General features: G+C 44.8%; 1 protein-coding gene across 1 annotated transcript in view; it reads left to right on the forward strand.

The window, feature by feature from the left end:
- Nucleotides 1-21,608, forward strand: part of MYBBP1A (MYB binding protein 1a) — a 62,636-nt gene that overhangs the window by 7,322 nt on the left and 33,706 nt on the right. Inside the window, exons 9-23 of the mRNA XM_059829207.1 lie at nt 402-691; nt 1,633-1,740; nt 2,346-2,471; nt 3,222-3,425; nt 4,022-4,130; nt 4,533-4,620; nt 5,756-5,907; nt 6,648-6,737; nt 7,597-7,737; nt 8,466-8,630; nt 9,700-9,857; nt 10,702-10,836; nt 12,076-12,187; nt 14,522-14,653; nt 16,537-16,605. Coding sequence (XP_059685190.1) covers nt 402-691; nt 1,633-1,740; nt 2,346-2,471; nt 3,222-3,425; nt 4,022-4,130; nt 4,533-4,620; nt 5,756-5,907; nt 6,648-6,737; nt 7,597-7,737; nt 8,466-8,630; nt 9,700-9,857; nt 10,702-10,836; nt 12,076-12,187; nt 14,522-14,653; nt 16,537-16,605 — 2,079 coding nt within the window. The remainder of the gene's footprint in view (nt 1-401; nt 692-1,632; nt 1,741-2,345; nt 2,472-3,221; nt 3,426-4,021; nt 4,131-4,532; nt 4,621-5,755; nt 5,908-6,647; nt 6,738-7,596; nt 7,738-8,465; nt 8,631-9,699; nt 9,858-10,701; nt 10,837-12,075; nt 12,188-14,521; nt 14,654-16,536; nt 16,606-21,608) is intronic.

Genomic DNA, 21,608 nt, shown 5'->3' on the forward strand with positions numbered 1-21,608 from the left:
TTCTACCCACTGTAGGTCAGCAGGCTCCAGGGCTGCTAGATGAGAGTGGAATTGATGTGGGGGAGTTTCCAAATTGAGGGAAAGTCTAAGGCAGATGATGTGAGAAACACTCTGGACTTTCACCCCAAATAAGAGCTAATCAGCCTAGGAGCTTAGCTGCACTGGCCAGCCTGTGGTTCAGCTGCTGACTGTTTGGGGAGGTACAAATTAAAGGGTTGAAGTTGGTACATGACAGGATTTTGTGGTTGCTTACAGTGGTTGGTCCTGTGTGAGGAAGACCATGAGGTGAAATTGATGACCTGCTGTATGCCTTATGACAAATGTTCAGGCACGTGACTTTAATTTAGACATTCAGACTCAGTATGAGGTTCCTAACCTGCTTGTTTGACTGTGTTTTTCAGCTTCCAGACAGATTTAAGTTTGCTCCAGAGATGGAAGGATATATAGATGAGTTTCTGAACAGCTGTGATGACCCGGAGAGGCAGCTGGCAGTGATGATCGGCTTCTCTACTCTCACCAATCAAGGCTATCCAGTGTTGTCCAGCTCTTCCAGGGTAGTCAGACACCTGCAGCCAGTGGCATTGCAAAAATACATTGACTGGCTCAAAGACATGTTCCTCAGGCCAGACTTTGACTGTTGTTTAGACTTCTCAAGTAACCGGCAAAAACAGAACCAGGAAAATGTAAACATGTGAGTGTATAGGTGATGGACCTTCCTCTTTTCTTTCTGTTTTGTGGTTAGAGTAGCTGCCTGTGTGAAGTCTGGTTTGGAGAGCCAACGTTTGCTGGTTCCCTTGCCATGAGCTGACAGTTGTTGCCTGTTCTATTTCCTCTGTCCCAGAAGGTTTAGCCCCAGCATCTGGCTCTTTTGCTGGAATAAAATTCAATTCTGCAAATAGGAGCAAACAAGGTGAGAACCAGCCAGCCCGACCAAAGCAGGCTGGATGACCAAAGAAGCCTTTTCTCTTGTTTTTCTAGCCCTGACAACTGCTTTAGCAAAAATGTCCATGGCTTCCTTTTTCACTACAGACTCTCAGGTTTTTGTAGGAATTGTGCATCCCTTTTATCTGACTATTAAACTGGCCTGAGTGCTCTCATCTCCTTGGCCCACAGCAAGGCACCCACTTCCATGTCTCAAGAGTAGCCTGTAAATACTTACATCCTTGATAGGCATTTGTAACAATTTCCAGCTAGGAAAACTTCCCAAAAGAAAGTTCTATCCTCCTTGGCACTGCTGCTCGCTGAAGACCTACAACTTGCTGCTGTGGGTACTGGGTTAGTTGCAGGGTCTTTTTCCAAAGAAGGTGTAAGCTGGTAAAACAGCATGTCTATGTGTTACTTGTCAGTAGAGTGAGGTCACAGGTGCACTACTGGAATTCTTGAAGTGCTTTTTGGTCGTCTGCAGCACCTCAGGGGGATAAATAGACTGTATTTTGCATAGTAAAAAGCAAACTTGGGAAGATTATATCTCTTCTTATGTGCCTGTTGCTTTCTTACTACATAACTTTGCCATCTTTAGTGTAAAGCCTCCAAATAGCTGAAAGTCACCTCTTGCTGCAGAGGGTTGTGTGGTTTGTGTTTATTTTGGGATAGTGTTCAGACTATTGATTGTGTTCACTTTCTTATTGAAAGAGCACAACATAAGATTGCTCGATTAAGAAAATGGATCATCCACCGACTTGCTAACATCATTGAAAGTCCAGTGAAAAAAGAAGAGAGCCTTGTGTTGGACATTTCCAGGTGAGAGTGATTTAAAGACTTAATGCCACATGTGCTTGGAATAATTCTGTTTAGCTCTATAGCAATGTTCCACGTAAGCTGTCCCCATGACACTAAGCAAATTCATTAGTGGAAATATTCCATAACATAAATAATTTAGGAGACTAGGTTCTGTTTTCAAAATACCTTCTGTAAACTTGGATAAACTCTTGTCATAAGTAGTTCAGGCACTTAAAATCACCTTAGTCCCATTTGTTTTCCTGGTTACCTAGACTGCTTGAAGATACTACTTCTAATGTTTTCTCAGATCTTAATGAGTATTTATCTGTCAGTTTAAAAGTCTTGGAGAATATGACCCAAATCTGACAGTTTGAGTATTGTATTGTGTGGCCTCAAGTGTTGGCACTTCACTTTTGTGAAGTCCTGAGCATCCTTCTCTCTTCTTTACCCTGTGTACCTTGAGGAAAGGGTCTTATTGTAAATAGTGACTTTCTTCAGTGCTTGGATATCCTTGAATAAAAATGTCGTGAATATGTGGCACTATTTGGTTTGCACACATGGGCTGTTTTTGCTTTGTTATGACCAAGCTGGCTATTAATTTTGTTCTTGTATTCTGTCCATTCTAGGTTTTGCTTCTTCCATGCTTTCTTTGAGACAAAGAAAAAGACTTCCCAAATATGTGAGACGAATGTCCTTCCATCAAAGCCTCTAGGTGAACAGGCTCATTCAGTGGCAGAAAACTACTTCTTTGGGTAAAGATTTTGATTGCATATTTTAAGCTTGGAAATCTCACTTTTTTTCCTGAGGATAAGATCAGCCTGAGAATGGCAGGGCAAGAGGTTTGGGTTTGTGAGCTGCTATTGGAGCATTTGTTTGACTCCAGGACCAGGGAATGGCTTTTTTTAAGGAGGTCCTAGATGGATTTCCCAAAGATCCTTAAATTTTGTCCAATAAAAACATAATTTTGCATGGCAAACCTGCTTAATATGTGTGTGGTGATCAGGTTGCAGAGTTGAGCTCAGACTGCTTTTTCTCATAAGATTTCCGTTGCCACTGTTGCAAGCTAGAAGTGGAAGGACCCAAGAGAGAGGTGGTGGGGTTGTGTGGGTTGCTGTTGGCTTTCTGTCCACTCTGCATGCAAGGTGCTGATGGCTCCCCAGCCCTCCCTGTACTAAGGGAGATGGAGTTGGTAATAATAGATGCTTTTAGGTGATCGCCAAAGCTGGTGCTCCAACCTCAGTAGAGGGAAAGCAGAGGACATGGTGAGACACAGAATGGGAAACAACTGAGAATAATAGTGTCCTTGGGGACACTGAGGCAATGAGCTATACATTACTGTGCTTGGATACAGGCATGGGTTGAAACTTACCTGTGAATCTGGGTTGCAATGAGTGACCAGAACTCTGGGATGAGAGTGCTCTACAGGTGGGCGTTGTTTTGGAAAGTGTGAGAAGGCCATCTGGTTCCTCTGACAGTAAGGTGCTGGCTGTTTTTCTTTGCAGGTTACTTCAGACTTTAAACGCCTTGACTGTTTTGGGGGATACAGCAAAGGCTGCAGCCTTGAGGGAGAAGCACATCCATGGTGTGACTGCCGATGGGAAGCTGTGGATCTTTGTCCTTGTTGAGTATGCCAACAAGCTGCTTTCCAGTGAGCATGTCAAAGCTGTGAAGCCTTTTACCAAGGAACAGAGGGATGCCTGGGAGAGGTGAGTTTGGGCCAATAAAAGAGAAATTGTATTCCGTCATCCTCCTGCTGTTGTTCTGGCTGCTGTAGCAGAGCCATTTTACAGCAGTGGCAGTTCTGTTTCTTCCCTTTGAGTACCCTGCACCTGTGACTGGATTTCAGGATGCCTCTCTTTCTCATCACCCCATTCCTTTCTTCTTGTTCTTTCTGTGTGTTAACTATGTATAGGTGGCCATGTCCTTTTCTATTGTTGCTCATAATCCCTCTCCCAAACATGATTGTAACTCTGCTGATCTTTTTCCCTAATAATGCCAGTACTAACTTCTCGGTGACTCTTTCCTGGTGCTCTTTTCTGAGCTTGATTTCCTGTAAAGGTCTATGCCTTGGCTGTAGTATTGGGAATCTAGCCTGTGCCCAAGTGCAGAAGTTTTTACAAGCCACACAAGGTGAGATGCTGTTGTAGGCTTAAGATTGTATACGATGTGTATGTCCAAGTTTGATAAATCAAATGTTAAGTACAGAAAATAATACTACAGATTTGGTGATGCTTTTAGTCTGATCATAAGAGAGGATTTGCTGTTGTAATTGTGAAAGACTCAAAAGGGTTTTTTTCTTCAGAACACTTCAGTCTGTGAAGAATCTGCAGAAGAAGGAAAATAAATCAGACAGTGCCAAAGTTGTTGCTTTCCAGCAACTTCTGCTTTTAATGGCCATTCATCTTTTCAAGGTAAGACCTCTGAAGCATATTTGAGTGGTATAAAATGGGCTGATAGCTGGTCTTTCTGAACACTGAGCTGGAGAGTTTCTTTGTGTTCAGAGATCCAGTCTTTCACAGCTTCTGGCTTCTAGAAATGGGCAATTGGCAGCTGATAAACTGAGATTCTTACAGTGACTGGAGACAACTCACAGATGCAAAGCTTGGCCTGAGATTAGTTTTGCCCTTGATTTGCTGTTGAGTGAAGCAATTTTTACTTAGATTCATATTTTCTTCTGCAAAGGGGTTGTAGTAGCTGATTTTAATATCTGTACCTATTCAGAGAGGTACTTAGATTAGGGGTATATTCCTTTGGTTGCTGTTGGTAGTGGGGAATTCAGAGGGGGTGTTTACTGTCTGCTTGTGATCAAACAGAATCCGTCTGAAACAATGGATGTTCTGAGTGACCTTCTGAACTGCACAGAGAGAGCATTCAGCAAAGAACCTAAGAAGAAAAAGACTGGTGAGTCCTTCCTACAGAAAGAAATGGAGTGGGATTGTTAACAGTCTGTCAAAAGACAGAAGATGGCAGTTCTGTATTAGTGAAGCACTCTGACTGCATCAGTTCTGGCTTGATGCACTTACCCCCAGGAGAATCCTCTCTCCTTCATTCTCTTTCCTTGTCTTTCTAAATCTCTTGTCTCTTGCTCCAGCTCTTTATCCACATCCTGAGTGGGTTTGGTTTCTGTGTGCCTCTTAAAGGATAGGTGAGCTTCAGAGCTGGCTGTTGGTCAGATGAGCAGTGTCCAAGGGACTTCACTCTTTTTTGAGTCCGTGTTCTGTGCTCGTGTTCTGTGCTGGCCAAGAGCTTGCCTGAAGTGGTGGTATCTCTCTGCCAAGGCAAAGTTGTGGGCTCTCCTAACAGCTGGCAGGCCTGAAACTTGCTATTTTCAGAGCTCAGCTTCTGGGCAAATGAAATGTGTCCTGTGTGTAGATACAGCCTGTTTGCTGATTTAGGCTGGTCCTTGTTTAGGGCCTGCCAAGCTAAGTTGGGACTTGACCAGGAAAGAACCTGGGTTGGTCTTCTGACTTCCTCTCTAGCTATGGTCTTGCTGTTCTCCTTAAATCTCTGTGTAAATTTGAGGGTACTATGAAAATAAAAGCTGTAATTCTGTGGTGGTTTGGTTGTATGTAGATCAGGATTCCCAAACTTTTGGACTAATGGACCAGTTTCAAATGTCAGCACTTTTCATGGGCTGCTGTGACTCCTTAATTCATTGGAAACACTATAAAATGTCTATACTTTTGCTGACTAGCTGCTGATTGCTTTAATGTGGCCAAATAGGTGTCATATGATTTGCAGAACTGCTAATCTAAGTAATGATTTAATGAATGGTAGGTTTTGTTGCCTGGTAAGGCTTTGCGGTGATCTAAAGGCAATTTCAGGCATGCTTCTCCTTACAGTTAGTAGCCTTCCAGTACAGCTACAATCTTTAGCTTCAGACTTGATTATTTCTGGTCTGTGTTGCTGAATGAGTGCTTCTAAGAGTCAGCTAGAAGGACTATCTTTTTTTCCTTGGTGAATATATCTACACTCTGTTATTGATGTGCCAGTGCATTGTTTTTGCCCCTTCCTGTCATTGTTTGTTCCTCTGCAGGCAACAAAGAGCCAGGATGGGTTGAGGTGATGGTGGAAATCCTTCTCTCCCTCCTTGCCCAGCCCAGCCTACTGATACGTCGGATTTCCAAGAGCGTGTTTGTACGGATATGCCCTAATCTGACCAAGAAGGGCTTGCAGCTGATCCTGGATGTAAGTGAGGCACTAGTAGGGCATTGTACTGTTTGCCTGTCTTGTCCCTGACAGATATACAAGCATGTCTCTATTGTGGGGTTAAATAAAAAAACTCCTTGATTTAGAAAATATCTGACAATGTGTGCTACTGAATTTTAAATGTAGCTTACGGAGAGTTGGGGTTTTTTGGTTTTGGTGGGTTTTTTTTGTTCGTGGTTTTTTTTTTTTTTTTTAATTATTTATGGGAGCCTGAGATCTGCTAACTTTAAGCTGTATTCTGTGGTAGTTTTAGGCTGAAGAAGTTCCTGGGTCAGTTTATATAGCTGGTAGATTTCATATGTGAGTATAAATGGTAACAACTTCTTTTTTTTCTAGAAAGGCTAAGCATAGATGTGCTAAAAATAAGTGACACTAAAAATCTGAATGGGTCATAACACTGAGTAAGGTGGTGTATTCTGAGAGAGTAATATGTGGATTGCAAAGATGTGCTGCTATATGATGAATCTAATACTTCATTTGTAACAAATCAAAATGTGTGATGTCACCAACCTGTTCAGTTTTCTCCACCTTTTTTGTTACTGGTAGAAAGAACTTAGCATATTAACAAACATGGTATTATAAGCCAGGAAGTTGAATGGCTTTACTTACTATTTCATCATTCAACTGGCTTACTGTCCTGGAATTCCTGTCTGTTGTACGTACGCAAGAAATGCATCAAAACAAAACACTGAAAAAACACAAGTCCATCTTTTTTGCAGGTTCTTGACCCATACCAAGAGCAAAATGAAGAAAGTGCTGTTGTTGTGATGGAAGAATCGGACAAAAAGATCAAATCTGCACAGGACACGGTAACTGATCTGCCATTGCCAGTCACAAATACTCTTTAGACCTCACTGTTTAAAATAAGGTTTCTCCTTGTTGTAGTTTAACCCTAGTGTGCAACTAAGCACCACACAGCCGCTTGCTCACTCCCCCCAGTGGGATGGGGGAGAGAATTGGAAAAAAGGTAAAAATCACGGGTTGAGATAAAGACAATTTAATAGGACAGAATAGGAAAAAAATTAACTTTATCCCAGCCAAAACCAGGACACTCCTGATGTGTGGTAATAGACGTAATTGCATTTCTCTGTCTTGAGTAAAATGGCTGTTGCTCTTCTAGGATATATTTTAAAAGTGCAACACACTTGTTGAAAGTGCATGTTTATTAGACTCTGGGCCTTGAAGGAAAATGCTGTTGTAAGTATGGCTATTTGAATAGATGACTTCCTGAGAACAAATGACTGCATCCTGAAATTAGCCTAGGCCTCTCTTTTTTGCAGCCACAGACTGAATCATTGCTGTGATGCCCAGCCATCTGAATTCAAGATCTCGGGTTTTAAGAACCGCAGAGATGCGAGTCACAAAGCGTTACAAGCGTTAGCAGAAAGGAGAGTCAGATGGGCGCTATTACTTCAGATGTTCCTTGGAAGCTTCTTTTTAATACTAATTTAATATGACAGAGAAGTCTGTATTATGTTCTGCTTTTAGCTCTTGTGAAGACCTGGTATCTTGTTATCTGAGGTGTCTTTACTTGAATCTGAGGGCTGGAAGCAAGGCAGTGGGGTGAGGGGAGGCTTGAGTTTTTGTTTCTGAACAGTGACACACCTGAGAATTGAGTAGGGCTTGCTTGAAGAACAGTGGGTCAGGAGATGAACTTTTCTTCCTCAGGACGATGAAGGCAGCGAGGACTCCTCAGAAGAAGGTGACACTGAGGAAGAGAATGACAGTGGAGATGAGGAAAAGAATGAAGAAGTTGATGATAATTTTCGCAGTCAGCTGATGAATGTTCTCCAAGCAGGGAATGCATTGGTACGTTTTCACTGCCTACCTTGATGCAGATACCAAGAGGTTTGGGGTGGTGAAAGGTTATCTAATACCCGCATCCTCTCTGAGCCCATGCAGTGATAACCCTGGCAGTCATCTTTGTATGGCATTTGAAGCAGGAGGTCAGGATCTTCAAAGCAAGCTGTTGGGAATAAGTCACTTGTTCTTTTATTTATTGATAGTATGTCTTGAGTACTTTAGCTTGTCCAGTCTAGCCTGATGCAGCTTGTGTTCCTGCCTGCAATAAATGAGATTGATATGAACTTAAAGCACTGAGATACTGTTACATGGTGCCTGTATTGGCTGGCCTGTGTGGAGGAGTGTGGTTCTTCTCGGCCACCCTGGAGACTCCTTGTAGCAGCGTTGGAGTGTGGTTTAATGATTGCTGTAACGGCTACAGAGATAGCAACATATTAACCTCTTCACTGAAGGAGCAAGAGCACAACGGGAGTCCGTATCAAAATCTCAGTCTCTTCCCTCTCCCGATCCTTTAGCTCTACGTGTTAGTACTGGGCAGCCAGGATTACCTGATAGGAAATAGAAGCTAGACTTCTCATGGGTCTGAGCATCTGTTTTCCCTCCCCATGTTGTTGTTCTGGGTCTAGAGGTAGCTACATCCCTACTGTGAGTCTGGTCTTGGCTGCGGTTCTCTCCCCACTGTCTGTTTGAAGTACCTGAAATAACATGTTGTTCTTGCATTCTAAAAATGAAAGGGAGGAGATGAGAGTGATGAAGAGCTGGATGATGAGGCTATGATGGCTCTTGACAAGAACATCTCAGCGCTTTTTGCGGAGCAGCAGAAACGGATCCAGGCGAAGAAGGATGAGAAAGACAGGATGCGGAAAGAGAAGATCCTACGGAGGGATTTCAAGATTAAGGTGGGAAATACGTGTTTGGTGTGAAGACCACTGGCTTACTAGCATGTTAGTTGTAGCCTACTGCATGCCATGAGTTAGTTACTTAACCCTAAACGTCTTGGACATTGATGTATGTCATAAGCTCCTGGAAGTTGGGACTGGATTGTTCTGACTTTGTACAGCACCTGGCACAGCAAGATTGTGGTCAGTGATTGGGGGCTTCACATGCCTACTTCAAAACAAAAAACAGGACTGTGCTATCAAAAAGTGAACCGTGGTTTCCATTTGCTGATCTGAAATGTTTCAGTTTATTAGATCCTTCCCCACACCCACCCAAAGGTAGGTGCCTGTCAGTTTTTGTAAGCTGGACAAGCTTGATGTGCCTTAGTGTGACATGCATAAAATCCTTCTGGTAATTTTGCAATGTAAGCTTTTTGGGGGCCTGTTATGCTAATAAAATGAGGAGGATTATGGTTAACACCCCCTGGTTATTTGTGACTGTAATACTGACTTCAGGCCACCTGGTGTCAGCATGGACTGTCCAGGATATTTGGGCATCCACGTACAGCTCCAGCTGCTCAGGTACAGAAAAGTCTGGTGTCAGGTTAGCCAAGATGAAGGCTGAATGGTGTAGCGAGCCATCGGCTTTACTGCATTTTCATTCTGATGCTGGGCTGTAAGAGGCTGATTTTATGCTAGTGCACTGTCTGGAAGTCAAGGGGGGCTCACAGGGGCGAGAGCTGTCAGTCAATGGTGCTAACAGAGATCTGTGCCAAGTTATAGTGACTGCAGGTCTGGCCAGGTGGCAGTGGTTCTCATAACTGCTGTTGCTAAATGGGGTCACTGCACAAAATAAAGGCTGTCTGTTGACTTTAGCCTTAATCTTCGGTTTCAAATTTTTAGTTTTCAGTTTCTCATGCCATAACAGTACAAATGCTAGCAGAAGGTGTACAGATCTCAGCTGCAAATATTTTTTTTCAGCCCTCTCCAGCTGCTGTGTAGCCCACTCCAGTCTGAAGGAGCTGCTCTGGGTAGATCCATTGTGTTTCCCTGTCTGCATTAGTTCTCATGTCAGTAACTCTGTTTGCAGGTGCTGGATCTAATTGAAGCATTCCTGACTAAGCAATCGGAGAACCCCTTGGTGTTTGACATCATTGAGCCCCTGCTTCGGGTGATTGAACAGTGCATGAGCTCAGACTCTGACAAGCAGGAGGTTGACTTCCTCCAGAAAACAGCCAATATCTTCAAGTAAGTGTCCATAGTCTTCCAGATAATAGGCAATGGCTTTTCATAGACACCAGTGGTGTTGGTTGCATCCCAGAAGTTGGTTTTTCTAAGATTGAAGACAATTGCTATGCTTATAGATTATCTAGAATTAGGTTACCAGCACCACACATGCACACAATGCTTAGTCATAACCTGCAGGAAAGAAATTAGAATCTAGGTTTTCTAGTCGAAGGGACTTGAAGTGTCAAACCTGTTTGCAAGTGGAAACCTTAAGAACAAACATTGGTATTGCAGGCACGGTGCCATGTCACTGAATATCTTCACAGGCCTCTGACCTCCGAGTCAGACTGTGCAACAGTTCCATAGGCTTACAGAGTTGCTGCTGTGGCTGGAATGAAACTCCCAACAAGTTACTATTGAGACAGGCAGAGTGCAAACTCTCTCTGTTCACGGCCGGAAGTGAAGCATGATACAAGCTAGACAAACATAATGCATGGTGTGTGACATGTGTCTTCTGTACACCACTCCCTGACGTCCTCAGCACTGCCATAAAGCATTTTCAGCACTGCTTTCTACCCCCTGTTGAGAAGCAGTTCTGCAGAAACAGGATTTGAGGCATCCAGTCTACTTTGTCGGAGCTCTGGAGGAAAGTTGACTGATGCATAAATAGGTGCTTGAAAGCAAAGAGCAGTAAGCTGCCTCACCCTTCTTGCCACGGCAATGGCTGCCTGTTTTGCTGCCTGCAGCTAGCACCATTTTTGTTTATGTGTCGCCCTGAGCCCAGTGATAAGGGTTCATAGCAATCTGTTTCCCAGAGCTCTTTCTGTAGGTAATGGCTTTTGGTTTGTTTTTAATGCTCTTTCAGGAACTCGTTGTGCCGAACTAAGCAGTACTGCAAGAGGGTGGATGCCCTGCAAGAAGATTTGCACGCTTTTGTGGAGAGGCTTGTGAAGAAAGCCTGCAAGCACACTGACTCTTCAGTGGCTCTCTATTATTTCAGGTGAGGGTTAAAAATGAGCGTCTCTACTCGGTGCTGTGGGCTGGTCTGTAAGCAAGCATAATGTCGCATGTTAAAAAAGTTCAGATGATGAAGGCTAGGTGCCAGCATCTGTGTCTTACATGAGGACTAGTCAGTCATCCTGGCAGTCTGAAGCATTTTCAAACAGATGTCCATTTTTGGTGATCATCTTCTATGGGCTCTGTGATACAGAAAGGGTCTGGTTTAGCTTTGCTGGTAGTGATGGGAAGAGCTTTCTTGAGGCTTCCTTGGGGAGTAATGAACTGTGTGTGATTCAGCACGGGGGTGAGTGTAATTTATAGTCAAACTGCAATGTTCGTTCTGTAAATACAGTGGTTTACTGTCTCCATGATAGCACAGTGAGGACAATAATGATTATGAGTCCTGACTGTACGTACCAGTATTCATTCCTTTGCTGCTGAATACAGGTGAACTAGGATAAGCCATATGTGTATTTGTTACGAAATGAGCAATCTTGCTGTTTCCTGGTGTAAATGGGAGTGCCATTTGCCAGTAGGCTCTCTTGTGACTTGCAGGCAGTTTCAGGAGGGCTTTCATACTCTGTCTGGGATTTCTCAACACAGCTGTGTATGCAGTGGGTACCATGTTGCATGGTCAACCCAGTGCCATTGGCTCTGTAGCACACGTGGCTCATGGCTGTGCAGGAACCGTGGTACTCCCTGGCAGTGCAGGGCTGGCTATGCGTGCCGCATGGCTCCCTGACAGCTTCCTGGCAATGGCAGTCCTGAGTGGAGCCGTGCCCAGTTAATACGTTTCACAAAAGCAGCAAGCTGTCTGCATGCTTTCTCAGTTGACCTGCCCAAGTTCTCCAGGCACACAGCAGCCTGAGCTGAGAGGGCTGCACTGTAGTGCTGGCTGGGCTGTGCAGGCTCCAAAATCCTGGGCAAATGCAGAAATCCTCAAGCAATGCTGCTCAAAACTGATGGCAAGCTGCATGAGCTTGAGGAAACCAGGCTGATAGTGGGGATGTCTGACTGCAGTGACAGATAATGAAATGATGCAGCCTCCTAAGATTTATTTGTCTTTAGGTCTGGCTAGAGTGGGTTAGACTGAGAGAAGGGGCCGTCTCGGACTCCTTAACCCCCCTTGGTACAGAATAAGCTGTCTGCATCACTTGGCCTCTGCCCTCAGGTCGCTTTGCAGTGGCACTGTGACACTGTGGTAACTGCTACGTTCTTCCCTTTTCCTTTTCTTTTTTAGTGCCTCATTATACCTGCTCAGAGTGTTGAGAGGAAACACGTCCGATAAGTCATCAACTCCTCCTACCTCTCTGCCAGAGAAACAGAGTGACACCATCCCGCAGGCTTGTCAGGTAAGACAGCATGCTGCTCTTAAGGCAGTGTTTTTTGCCAGTAAGGTTGCATTACCCCATCTTGCTGAGCGGGCCTTGCTTATTCAATCTCACTGCTCCTGCTGCCCACAGATGCCTGTCTACATGATTTCTTTTCTGTAAAGCTGTCACATTCCCCATCCCCTTCTGGCCCTCACCCTCCTGCCTTTGCAGGGCCTGCGTGCCCATAGCCACCAGGGGCTGCTGCTGTACAGTGGATCCAGGTTAATTGCCGAAGAAGCCTGATGTATATTTACGTTGCTTTCCCGGCTGATTTGCTATTTTTGCAGTAACCTCTTGGCAGTCACTCTTGTGTTCTTTTCTGGGAGGGTGCTGAGGAGCAGGGAGGCACAGGGCAGTGGTGGATGAGAGTGAACTTGTATCTCTCTGAGGTTTGGGCTGAGTTATCTCAGGGTGAAGAAAGTGTGGAGCAGCCCTGATTTCAGTGGTAGTTGTTTGCAGGGAGACTCTTCACTTCGTTGTGCTATGGGTGTCTGTTACTTGGGGATCCTTGCTGTTCGGTCCCCTTTCACCTACTGTCTCTGTTGAATTTCACAGGTCTCTGAATTTGGTCACCCTATATATTGGGCAGCCCAGTCCCTTCACCTCCACTAGAAACCTAGCAAGTAGTGTTTCACCAGCTAGCCTGATACTTGCCTCTGAACCTCTCAAATTGTGTGCAGGAATTAGTGCCTTAATCCTGTTGACATTTTGTGGGCAAGGAAGATAAACAGGGCTACCTCATGACAAGGGAGGGCCTGGAAATTACAAACACTGAGATATTATTAGCGGCTGAAAAGGCAGCCAATATTTCTAAGGCGTAGCGAGATACTGAGAGTGTTAATTCAAGTAGCTCTTGTTCTGTGCTGGGCCTTTCTGGAAAGAAAAACAGCGTGGGAGATCAGTGGGGAACATAAACAACATACTTGACTTTGAGGCTAAAGTGAGATATGCTTCACAGCATCCTTGTGCAGCTTCACAGGAAAGGCTATTATTATTCCTGCAGGAACAGAGCTGTGGTCTTGACCAGCCAAGGACACAGCCAGCAACTGAAGTGAGTTGCTGCTTTGAGGGAAGTGACACAGTTTAGTTTGTGTGATGCTGCTGGTGCTGACACTGTGGTGAGGCCGGGAAGGTTTTGCAGTGGGTAACCAGAGACAAAGGTGTGGTGTATTTCCAGTGAGCAGTGCTTTGTGAGCACAATCTGGAGCTTTTTGGTAAGCAGGAAAGTGGAACTAGAGCAAACCCTATGATGCAGTGTCCAAATTTATGGAAAAGCCTGTTACTATAGCAGACATTTTTTACATTAAACATCTGCACGAGAGGAGGAATAAATCTGTTTTCCCTGTAGATGTGTATGTCAAATAAGTGCTAAGTATACGAAACTGGGGTCATATATTTTAAGATCCATCTCCCCTGCTCCACTCTAGCCTGTGTTCAGCTCCAGTAGCCCTGGGAGTTTGACCTGGGAACAGGACACAACATTAACATGGCTTCAACTTGCTATGGGGCCATGGAAAAATTGCTTGGGCAGAGGTTCGCAAAAGGCCCATCCACTACTGTGAAGATCACAGCTTTGACCTCCTGGGCCTTAATCTTCTTTCTTCCCAAAGAGCTGCGCTTCCCTGACAGTATGAGAACAGTCAAGAATGTCTGGATGCGATGCTCCACGCTTCACTCTGCATTCACCCCTGTGTTGTTTAGATCCATATGGCCTGCGCAGCTCTCGGCTGGGTGCTGCTGCTTGTCTGGGTGTCTCATTCCCCACCAGAGGGGGATATCAGCATTTACACAGTTCTGGGATTGCTGGATCCCTGATCAGAGCTAGGGCTTGCCTGTTGGGTACTTGGAAATCCTGAACATAGCTGCCAAGTGTATGTAGATCTAGATATCTACATGCACTAATATCTACAGGTTCAGATAACTCTACAGCTGAGAACACTGCGTGCACAGCACAGCTGCTGCAGGATGGTCTTTGAGTGCTCTGTGTTAGACAAGCCCACCACAAACCTAGAAGTACAGCCCCCACACTACACCACACTACCTGCAGTGTATGTAGTCTTACTAGAAAGCTGTGCTGCCCTTTACTAACGTGGTCAGACAGCTAGCGGTACTTGGAAGAGCATGTTTAGGGCCCACCTAGTTGTTTCTTCATGGTTCTGTGTTGTATCTCGTATGCCTGTATCATATAAACTACCCAAGAGTATCTAGTTGTTCGAAAAATCTGTGTGCGCTGGTAGAAAATAATTACTTCATTGCTAGTGATTCATCCTTGCGTTTCACTGGAAACCTTTTTGTTCTGCTTTTTCCCTATAGCTTTTGAGCACAGGTTGTTTGGATATGGAGAGGGTGACTGTAATATATCAGCAAGCACTGACACAATTCTTGACTAAACGGAACAGTGCCCTTACAAGCTCCATGTTCCATGATCTCTTCAGCCGCTTCCCGGTAAGTCTTGTTGACTGTGTGGTATGTTGTCTTCTGGTGGCTCCAAAGTACAGTTTTAATTCTGGGGAAAGTATGGAGAGAAGCTTCTCCACTTTATTGTGGGCTTTTAAAACTGCTCTAAGGTTTCCTAAGGTCTTCACCTGCTCAGACTCTTAATACTGCATGTTTTGATAGCAATGCTGCAGAAGGCCAGGATCTCATTTGTTGTTTGGATTGGGATACTGCATGGAGAACGTAGATGAACAGAAGGCTGCTCTTTAAAGCACAGCCTGAGAAGCTCTAATTTTTTACCAGTATTCAAGACAACGTGGATGAGCAAGGTTTGCACAAAGGCAGAAGGGGCCAGCTTGTTTAAACAGCTAATGTAGCTTCTGTCCAGCTTAGCTCTGACTGCATGCTCAGTTTATCAATTTTCTTCCAAGAAGACTGTAGAGGGTAGAGTCTAATTGGAATCTAATCTGCAAACCGGATGTTCAGACGGTGTCAGGGTCTGAAATGTTTGAGGTATTTCCTGCAAACTTGACCTATGCCTGGAGCTGGTCTCCACTATGAGGACAGCCAGTTTTTAAGAAACAGGCCTTGGTTCTGAATGTTACACAGTTCTTCAGGGATTTTTAGGTCAGAGTGAGGTAGAGACAGTTGCTAGAAGCCCTTTCTCAAGAGCTTTAACCTTTTAGAATTGATGTCTGACAGGAGGGTGCGAGGAGACATAAGCTTGTGTAACTGGGAGGACATGCTTTCAGACTCTGAGGGAATCCTTGCAGGAGAGAGTTCTTCTGCATACCAGGTTTCTTAGGACACCAGCCCACAATGCCACCTACATAAGTTAGTGAAATAGGGGGAAGAGAAGGGTTGTGTGCTGCCCACATGGACAGCAAACTTCAGATCCCATCTGCAGGTTTCTAGAGCCTGTGGATTCCATGTGACTGTTCCTTGCAGAAATGTCTTTTAAAATCTTTAAGCTCATCCCTTTTATAAAAGAAAGGTAATGAAATACACAGATACTGGCCTGTTTAAAGCTGGGCTTTGCCCACTTGCTAGAGCCATCTGTTCTTTTAATAGTCTTTTTACCCCAAAGAAGAAGCCATTTCAGGTGGTGTTGTTGGAATAACCATCTGCGCAATATGTCAGTGAACTGTACAGCAAACTGCTGTCCCATGCTTTGTCAGGGCCAGACCTTCCAGTGCCTGATAGAGGACATTAGAGGTATGCCAGTAAGGTATTTACAATCCAGATGCTTTCTCATTTCTTGTGTCTGGATTCCTTGTGCCCCTCAATTTGGAAATATTTTGCCTATAAACGTAGAAATTGGTGGATTAGGGCAGAACAGAGGTTCATCAAGCTTTGCTGATAAGTACCCCTCCTCTGGCAAGATTGTTTTGATCAAGACTTGTTGCAGGGGACAACTTTAAGATATCCTGTCTCCATGGAGGCTTTCCTCCCGACACAGTTGTTTCTGGACCCTTTAGCATGTGGGTTCAGATCTTTCCCCAATCTCTGACGTTCTCCAGTCTAACTCAGCATGTTTTCCTTTGTCTCTGGGACTGTTTCTCTGCACGAACTGAACTGCCTACGTAAAGTATCACGCAGGTGCAGACTTAAATCAAGAACCAGGCAGAACACAGGAGGTGAAATCTTTGCCTGATTTTTCCAGTTCAAGAGTTTTGCTGCTGATTCCCTTGTGATGAAGATTTTACTCAGGGCTGGTGTGAGCAAAGCTGTTAATTTTCAAATAAGCTGTTGCTGATCTCTGGGCATTTTTCTTTCTTGTTGCGTTTTCTTCTCACTCAAGAAGCTGTGTAAAATGTAGACTGTTTTGCTTGAAAAACAAACCTGTCTGTCAGCAAAATACTAATAAGAGATGGGGTCTTTCTTTGTTACAGATCATGTGTAAGCCGTTGGTAGATACTCTTGTGAAGTGTATCACAGCGGGAGCCAGGCAACATCAGCAGGTAAGAAGGAAAGCAAACAAACAAAGCTGTATTAAATAGTCAATCGGAGAAGTCACTTAATCACGGCAGCTCAGATGATGCTTAATATGCTTATTGCTGCCTTTAGGGCTGCCCAATTTTGAGAATTGGGCTTCCTGGGGGGAGAGCTTTTGCAAATACTGCCTTGCTGCTTCAGGTATCTGACTGAAGTTGTGGAAGTAGCTTATATATTCACAGTCATGGGGATTCCTTGGTAGCATCTCCTTTAAAAACTGCCTGCAGCTTTCAGGGTTGAGGCCTGATTGTTTTAGGGGTTGCCTTCAGTCACTCATTCTTTGATTACTTTCTTACTGGTAAGATGTTCGTCTGTATTAATGCAGCATGTTGTAATCCTTGCCTCCTAATGTTGACTCGAGGTTAGCTTCTTGAGTCTGTTCCGCGCCTTGCCAGCTGTCCTCCATTTTCTAGGCCATGTGCTTCTGTGTCTGGTTTAAAACCACCTGTACTATAGATTCGATTTTTGATGGTTGATTGCATGTGCCTGACTAACACAAAATTAGTGGAGCCTTATCAATAAAATATTGCAGGGTGACTGCACAGTTCACTATTGCATGAGTAGGGAATGAGGCCTGTCTGGATTTTCACTGCAGCATGCACTGCAGTGGGGGTGCCTTCCACGCAGTTAATAACCAAAACCCCTTTAGGCCAGTAGCACTGTGTCTCAAACTTTCCCACCCCCTAGCTGTAACATGCCTCCGTCCCCTGCAGAAGTTCATCCTAGATTGACCTTTCTGTTTCATAAATAGCTGTTTTATTGTTTCTGATCATTGGAGGCAGCGTGGAGGGCTAGGTATGTGTTTACTGTAAGGTTGCTTTACATTGTCAGTGTAAATTGCGTTTCAGGCTCTTTTACACAACAGGAATGGCTCTGATTTAAACAAGAACAGAAAAAAAAAAGAGAGTGAATTAAGCTATTAGTAATTTCAGTGGATAGAAATAAGGATGAGTTACACAGATAACAAGCAAATTAATTATGAGGCACATACTTGATCCTATCCTCAAGAGACCAAGGACAGCATCCCAAGCAGACAGCTTCATTTATGTGGGTATCTTTGTTTCCCCACAGGGAATAGCATTGTCCTTTCAGGGCTTCCACAGTTATCTGCTCAAGCTTTGTTTCCAGAGCCTGTTTATGTGGGGGTGGGAGGAGTAGGGGAGGACGTGCCATGCGCTGTGTGTGGGAGACCGGATAGAGAACGTGGATATACGACTGTTTAAACAAAGGCAACACGGAGAGTAAGATAGGCGAAGCCTGTGGAGTTTGGAGTGGCAGCTTTACATTTTTTTGCAGACTGCTGCTTCTTCAGGAATTCTGGTTTCCCCTCATCAAACGTTCAATTTTGATTCAATTTTGCCAGGTTTTCAATTAAATTTTCCCACTGATTCGCAATGCAAATGTGCTTTGTTGGTATCCTAGGGCGTAGGGTAGGGGGGCAGGCTCAGTGGGTGTATGTGGCAAAGTGATGTCATGGGTAAAGCAGGGGTCTAACTTCTCTGGAGTCCCTGCAGCTCCTGGCAGCCTCTGGGGGAGTGAGGTGGAGGGGCTCAGCTACCAAAAGGGCTGGCCTACTTGGAGTCCCAAAGACATCAAGGGTGTCCTGGTACTCTGACTTTGGTCAGCCCCGACAGTTGAGGCACAAGTGGGGTAGTCTCGCATTTTCAGACCCTGAATGTTGGCCTCTAATCATTAAACTAGCTTAGTCCCAGAGACGTGAGGCTTAATTCCCTTTCTAACGCTCCTGTTATTAATGCTGATCGTTCTGGCTATGCCTGCTGCGCCTGTATGCACAGCTAATCCCACTGTGATTTTGACGACTTGGCTCTGCAGATCCCTTTGGCAGGGAGTCCTCGGGGCCGTGCTGGGTGCGGAGAGCTGTGCTCTGCCCGGGAAGGTGGAGGCTCACGGCTCTGGCCAGGTGTCTTGTGTGGGCCTGGTAATGAACCCTGGGCTCTGGCCCAGCAGGGCTGCTGGCCGCTCCCCAAGGTGGCCCGAGGGAGGCCCTTCCCAAGGGCATAGAAGTGGATGCGCCTTCAGGTTGGGTTTTTAGGTAGTTTTGAACAAAAGGAAAAGTGGTTCATGAGGAGGATATAAGGGGGGTGTTCCTTCCTCCTCACCCTGAATACCCGTGTGTTTGCGAGAGCAGCATGGAGGTGGGGGGTCTGTTCCATCTCTCTTCTCAGCCAGACTGGTCCCTGAGTTTTTTAAGGCCTTTAAGGCAGGATCTTGTGGCCACCGGCGTACATGTCCAGCTCTTACTTCAGGGGTCTCTGATTTTGCTGGGGCCTCTAGTGTAAAGTCAAACTTGATCACTGAGTGATTGCCCTAGACTAGCCTGGCTGGGGTGATTTTCCCTGCGCACTCCGTTAACAACACAGTGTACAGCGAGGCCTGGGTCTGTCTGGGCTCTTGTCAAGAAACAGCAAACCCGAACTGTACGTGAAATGTTGTTCCTCTGCCTTCTGTTGTGGGCTGCTGTAGGCCTGTCAAACTCAATTTCTGGGCAGTTGTAAGTGAGGGAGGACCCTCTAGGAAACGCAGGGGCCATTGAAATGCTGCTCAGCTGGCGCTGGCTTGGAGAGGAGCAGTCTGGCCTCTCCAACCCAAGCCATTTGTCCTGACCCTGGGGACCTCGCTGTCTGTCTGGTACCCAAGTGTTCGTGCAGTTACGTCGCAAAATGGACATGAGGATGATTTGGCTGAAAACTGACCTTCCCCTTGCACACATACTTTTTCTTTTTCCCCTTTTGCTGTGTTAAAATTACTGTTGATCAATTCACTGGTCTCGTTCAGGGCACAGGGATAGTCAGTTCAGGGGCAGGAGTGGCTGGGTGAAAGCTGTGATACATTTTCTCAAATGGCAGCATTTGTTAACATGAAATGGTGGCTTCTGTGAAGTGAGTATGAGAATATTGGAAAGCAGGGTTTGTCTGTGCAGACTGGTGGCTGTAGCTGATGACTCAGGCAACTGGGTCTTGCATTGCTGCAGCCTTCCTGTGCATCCTGTCTCCCTCAGTTGCTCACCTCTAAAACCCAGAGAACATCGAACCCTCAGCAGCAGTGTTGTGTTTGTAAAGACAAAGGTGTTTGTAGCTATCAGATGTGTGCTACATGCCTTTCCGGGAGGTGCATTTCTTTGTCCTGTGTGATGGCTGTAGAGAAAGGTCTTTTGGAGATACTCAAAGGCAGGTGTATCAGAGGGTGCGTCTTGATGCAGCAGAGAAAAAGGAGGTTTTAGAACAAAGACTTTAGATAGTGTGACTGACATCACGTCAGCCCTTTTCCTCTGATACTGTTCCTACATGCCTAAAGCAGCGGTAAGGTGTTCACCTCCATGTTGAAGTAATTTGTGAGATAAAATGAACAGCAATTTCGGGGGTGAGAGCTCTTAAGGCAGTTTTAAACCTGGCTCACAGTGGTTGGGTAGGTAGGTTTTCCTAGCAGTAAGCTCAACCTGTGTAACAAGTTTTAAACTGGAAGGGTGAATTTGCAATGGTCTTACTGAGACTGAACTTGAAACTGAAGCTTGTACCTGTGGCCAAGTTCTGTTCCTCTGATGTTACTCCTGGAGCATGGGTGCCTGCAGGAGATAGTAATACAACATTTTCCCTGGAAAAGGAAAGAGCTGGAGAGATTGGTGTCATTTATGAGGGGGGGAACAAAGATCAAGGGATGCCTGACCAGGGAAGGGGGGTTGTCATCCCACCCTGAATTCACTTAGTACCTGTTCAAACCTATACATCGGAGAGATACAAGATGAAAATCTGTGTGACAGTGGATCTGCAAAATCCCTGTGTTTCAGGGAGTTCATGCACCTGAGCTGGACTTCTCAGCTTTTGTGAGACCACACTGACTGCAGGACGCTATGAATCATATTCTGCCAGTTCAAATGCACTGTAACTCTGGCAGCTGGTGCTTTGAATGCTCAGGGTTACCTGTTGGCTGGCCTATTTTTGGAACTCTGCATTTCTTGAATTGTAGAGCTAAAGAAGAAAGACTGCTGTCCCAAAAGTGCCTGTGTGCGAGTTAAAATGCTTCAGGCTTTTAAAAAATGAACATGCTAATGTTTGGATGTCTTTCATTTATTGAACTGAGAAATCTGGTGGGTTTTGCTGTGGTTTGTTTGTTGTTGTTTGGTTTTTTTTGTTGGATTTTTGTTTTTACTACACTAGCAGTTGGGATCTTTTACCTAAACTTTTGTTGACCCTTGCTTTCCCATACGTACAAGTTAAACCAACATATAACCTAAAGGTGCACTGTCTTCTCAGAATATGGCCTGCCTCATGCCTGTGATGTGTTCTTGCACTGTTGTCCACTGTAGAAAGAAGTGGATAGAAATTGTATGAAATCACTAGGTTGTAAGCGGCTACTATGAAACTTTTAAAGACGACCTTTAGTGTGTGAGAAGTGTTACAAGTTAAAGTGAGAAAGAAAGAAGGTGGTAAAATGAAATTTTTTGGGTAGTTAATCCCATTTGTTGGAGGACAACAGTTCTGAGGATTGAGGTCCTGAAAATCAGTCACACTAACTATGACCTTGTACTTGGTGTAATGGCCAGCAGAAATGTCTTCAGTGGTAGGAAAATGGGACCAATGCACACATCACAATCTTTTTGTACGTATAGGCAGATCTGATCGCCTTCTTTTACCAAGAAGGTGCTTACGCCTGAGTAAAGTGTAGCTAACATTTCTAGAATCCCATACCTGCATACGTACATGTGCTCTAAGTAGCTTAGGTACAAATGACAGCTAGGGATATAGTCTTCAGTGATAAGACTGGTATGGGAAAACAACAAGTCATCAAAAATGGAGCTTGTGTTATACCTTTGAGTAGACCTAGCGTTAATGAATTGTGTTTAAGCTTCTGGCATAGATGATCCCATTGGCAGTGCAAAGCCCTGCAATTAGCCAAGCAGAATGTGTGTGGTGCTAACAGGTGGGGGAGGCTTGTGCTGTTTTGTTGACTA

Source organism: Gavia stellata, chromosome 25 (assembly GCF_030936135.1).
Source record: "Gavia stellata isolate bGavSte3 chromosome 25, bGavSte3.hap2, whole genome shotgun sequence".
NCBI lineage: Eukaryota > Metazoa > Chordata > Aves > Gaviiformes > Gaviidae > Gavia > Gavia stellata.